The following is a 4,114-nucleotide window of genomic DNA, read 5'->3' on the forward strand; positions in this document are numbered from 1 at the left end:
CAGTCAGTTTCTGAATCAATAGATAAATCTGGGAGAGGCCTGTGCATCTATAGATTGACACAGATTCCTGGGGAATTTTGGTGCACACCAAAGGCAATTGGAGGTAACAAAATATGCAACAGAAACAATGAATTCAGAGTTTAGCCAAATGATCTTCCCAAAATGTTACTTTTTTCTTCTCTCTGCAGATTAAACCTTTGTCAACTTCATCCCACCTACAGCTACTAACATGGTGATGAATAACAGTGTGACTGAATTCATTCTGTTTGGGTTGACGCAGGATGCTGAAAAGCAGAAAATGATATTTGGAATCTTCTTGTTTCTTTACCTTTTGACTCTGCTGGGGAATTTTCTCATTGTGGTGACGATTAAGACAAGTCATACTCTTGGGAGTCCCATGTACTTCTTCCTATTCTACCTGTCCTTTGCCGATGCCTGCTTTTCTACAACTACGGCACCCAGATTGATTGTGGATGCTCTGTCTCAGAAGAAGACTATTTCCTACCTTGAATGCATGACTCAGGTCTTTGCAGTCTATTTCTTTGGGTGTATGGAGGTATTTGTGCTCATCCTCATGGCTTTTGATCGCTATGTGGCCATTTGTAAGCCCCTGCGATACACAACCATCATAAGCAGGCGTGTCTGTGGCGTGCTGGTGATTCTGGCCTGGGTGGGATCTTGTGTCCATTCTTCAGTACAGATTATGTTGACTTTAAAATTGCCTTTCTGTGGCCCCAATGTGATTGATCACTATTTGTGTGACTTGCAGCCCTTGTTGAAACTTGCCTGCATGGACACTTATGTGATAAATTTGTTACTTGTGTCCAATAGTGGGGCCATATGCATGGTGAGTTTCATGCTCTTGCTTATATCCTATGTTGTCATTTTATACTCTCTGAGAAACCACAGTGCAGAAGGAAGGCGAAAAGCTCTTTCTACCTGTACCTCCCATTTCATTGTGGTTGTCATATTTTTTGGTCCATGTATATTCATGTACACACGCCCACCAACTACATTTCCAGTGGACAAGTTGGTGGCTGTGTTTTATACAATTGGGACATCCTTTCTCAACCCTTTGATCTATACACTGAGGAATGCGGAAATGAAAAATGCCATGAAAAAGTTATGGTGTAGCAAATTATGACTTTAGTTGATAAATATGGCATATTTAAATTACACTTCCTTAAATCAGTTTTTGTTACATGGCAGGAAATTAGAAATACTCCTAACAGGAAACAACCCTAACAGGAAACAGCAATCAATATATATCAACATGTTATTGATTCATTATACACACATTTAATATTCTGAGAGGATTGCATTAGACTATGAGTACTTAAAGCTCATGACCGTTGTGAACAACCTATAACGATCCATACTTGAATTCTATCAACATCTGACCATTTTCACTTGGTAATTTAACTTCTTGTAGAAATTTTTCTCCTGAAAGAAATTCACTGACTAATCACAGGATGATTGTGTGCGTGTGAGTCCACCAAATTCCTTTTATAAGCCTTATTCTAGTACAATATGAATTTGGTCAACATGAGCCAGTCCATGAGAGACTGGATTTGCCAGTATGAGCATTTGACAGGATGGTCCTAGAAGATGATACCTTGGACATCTATAGCTGAGCCTGCCTCACTGGCAATCCTGCACTAATACCACTAAGTCTCTCTTTCTGCCTAGATTTTTCTGATCTCAGTCCCTGCAGCCATCAATGTGGAGGACCATATACTAGCCTGTCAGAATAGCACTCTCTAGAAATGCCCTTCCAGCATGCATGTACACACGTATGTGCAAATGCACACACACACACACACACAAATACACACACAAATTTTAAGGTGCTTGACTGGAATGGTTAGCTATAACCTCTGGTTGAGAGACAACTAAAAATTAAAGTAGGCGGTGATGTCAGCCAAATGGTAGAGTAGGCAACTCCACACATGTCCCTCCACAGAAACATCAGAAAAATGGGTACCGATGTGAGAGGCTAGCATACCTCTCTCTACTCCCATGGTGGGGCAAGGGAATTCTCTACAGGGAATTCTCCAAAGCAGTTCTCACCAACCAGTCTCCCACTTTACACTGACCAGGTTCCATATCCTTTATCTAGTTGTGAGGATTCTGATCTTTATCATTCATTGCCTTCACTATGGAAACAGGCATGGAGTGGTCTGGGACACACTTTGTAATTTCACACATTGTGTCTAGCCAAAATTTCAGCCTCAGCACCTTGCTACATTAGAAATGTGAAATCATGATTTGTATCATTGCTGGAATTCAAAAGAACTGATTTCCCCTTAGGAACGGATTGTGCGTTACCTCCTGAAGTTGAGAAACAATTTGTGTGCACACTTGTGAAAGGTACACTTTATGGACAAAAGCTTGCCTAGTTTCAATACAGGAGAGGTCAGCACAACTGGACTAAACCAAAAACAAAGAAGTTTCCTGAATAAACTGAACACTTTGAAGGCCAGTGTAGCAGGAGCAGGGGTTTGGAGACCATAGTTTCAGGGGACATCTAGGTCAATTAGCATAATAAATCTATTAAGAAAACATTCTGCATCCCACTTTGCAGAGCAGTGTCTGGGGTCTTAAACACTAGCAAGTGGCCACCTAAGATGCATCAATTGGTCTCAACCCACCTGGAGCAGAGGAGAATGGAGAACACCAAAGATACAAGGTAATTACTAGCCCAAGAGACAGAAAGGGCCACATAAACCAGAGACTACATCACAACAGTGAACCTCTGAAGGAGCAGGAAAGCAGTGGGATGCAGACCTCAAATTTTCATAAAGAGACCAGACTTAATGGTTTGACTGAGACTGAAAGGACCCTGGAGATCATGGTCCTCAGACCTTCCATTAGCCCAAGACAGGAACCATTCCCAAAGCCAACTCTTCAGACAGGGATTGGACTGGACTATGGGATAAAAAATGATACTGGTGAGGAATGAATTTCTGGGATCAGGTAGACACAGAAGACTATGTGGGTGGCTTCTGCCTGGATGGGAGATGAGAGGGCAGAGGTGGTCAGAAGCTGGCCAAATGGACATGAAAATAGAGAGTGGAAAGAAAGAGTGTGCTATCCCATTGTGGGGAGAGCAACTAGGAGTATATAGTAAGGTGTATATAAATTTTTGTATCAGAGACTGACTTGATTTGTAAACTTTCACGTAAGGCACCATAAAAACTAAAAAAAAAAAAAAAGTTTGTGTAGTTAAACTTTACCTGTAAACAGGGAAAACTACAAAATGAATTATAAGTCTTAGATCTGATAAAGGAGCGCCAGTAGTGAGGGGAAAGGACTGACATGGGGAAGGCTAAAGGGGAAAGGTAACCACCACAAGTATAAGATTAGAAGTATAAAAAAAGGCCTTGAAAATCAGCCTTGGATTGGGCAAGACCATGGGGACAGGTAAAAAAAAAATAGAGATCACAGATGACCTCATAAAAGATCCAAGATAGCTATTAGAAAACACCTTGTGGTTATTTATATGGTAAAGGAAGTCATTTTTAGTTTCCACCATCCTGTGTTATAACTTTTCATTATTTATTTATTTCATTAAAAGTTCATGTCTTCTACATGTTGAGGAGTGTACAAGGAATATAGAGTCCCAAATTTACTTTTATTTCATGAAGAAAACCTTCTTCACATCCATGTTGTTGATTTATCTATTCCTTAAAATGTTTTCCATTTGTGTCATAATGCAGAATATTTCCATAGTCCTCAGAATATATATATATTTTACTCATTCTTAAACAAGTTAAGATCTGGCATTTGCATATAACCAATATGGCAGATTCTGATATCACCTAAATGTCCACTTTGTGTATTCAGGTACAAGACAGTGGAGTCTTTGTCAGCCTGTCCCTGATTTACTGTGTCAAGCAGAGGCTCAAATTGCAAGAAATATGTAGAGTGAATGATAAACGCATTTTTTGATTATTCTTTACTCTGCCTTGTGGAGTTTCATCCCGTACATGCACAGTTAAGTATTGTTAGTATTCAGCAACAGACTCAGATTGCTCAGGCCCCTTGTGCAGATTTCTGGATTTTTTGTCTCTACATAGCTCCTTTCTCTCCAGGACTCGGCCTCTCAGATTGC

General features: G+C 40.2%; 1 protein-coding gene across 1 annotated transcript; it reads left to right on the forward strand.

The window, feature by feature from the left end:
• The first annotated feature begins 229 nt into the window (after positions 1 to 229).
• On the forward strand, positions 230 to 1,144 carry LOC126064248 (olfactory receptor 4C11-like). Its single transcript, XM_049863085.1, has one exon. The coding sequence runs from the start codon at positions 230 to 232 to the stop codon at positions 1,142 to 1,144; it is 915 nt and encodes a 304-aa protein (XP_049719042.1).
• Positions 1,145 to 4,114: the final 2,970 nt, after the last annotated feature.

This window comes from Elephas maximus, chromosome 20 (assembly GCF_024166365.1).
Source record: "Elephas maximus indicus isolate mEleMax1 chromosome 20, mEleMax1 primary haplotype, whole genome shotgun sequence".
In the NCBI taxonomy this organism is placed as follows: domain Eukaryota; kingdom Metazoa; phylum Chordata; class Mammalia; order Proboscidea; family Elephantidae; genus Elephas; species Elephas maximus.

Coding starts and splice junctions, on each gene's coding strand:
- LOC126064248 (XM_049863085.1), top strand. CDS start 230: ATGGTGATGAATAACAGTGTGACTGAATTCATTCTGTTTGGGTTGACG.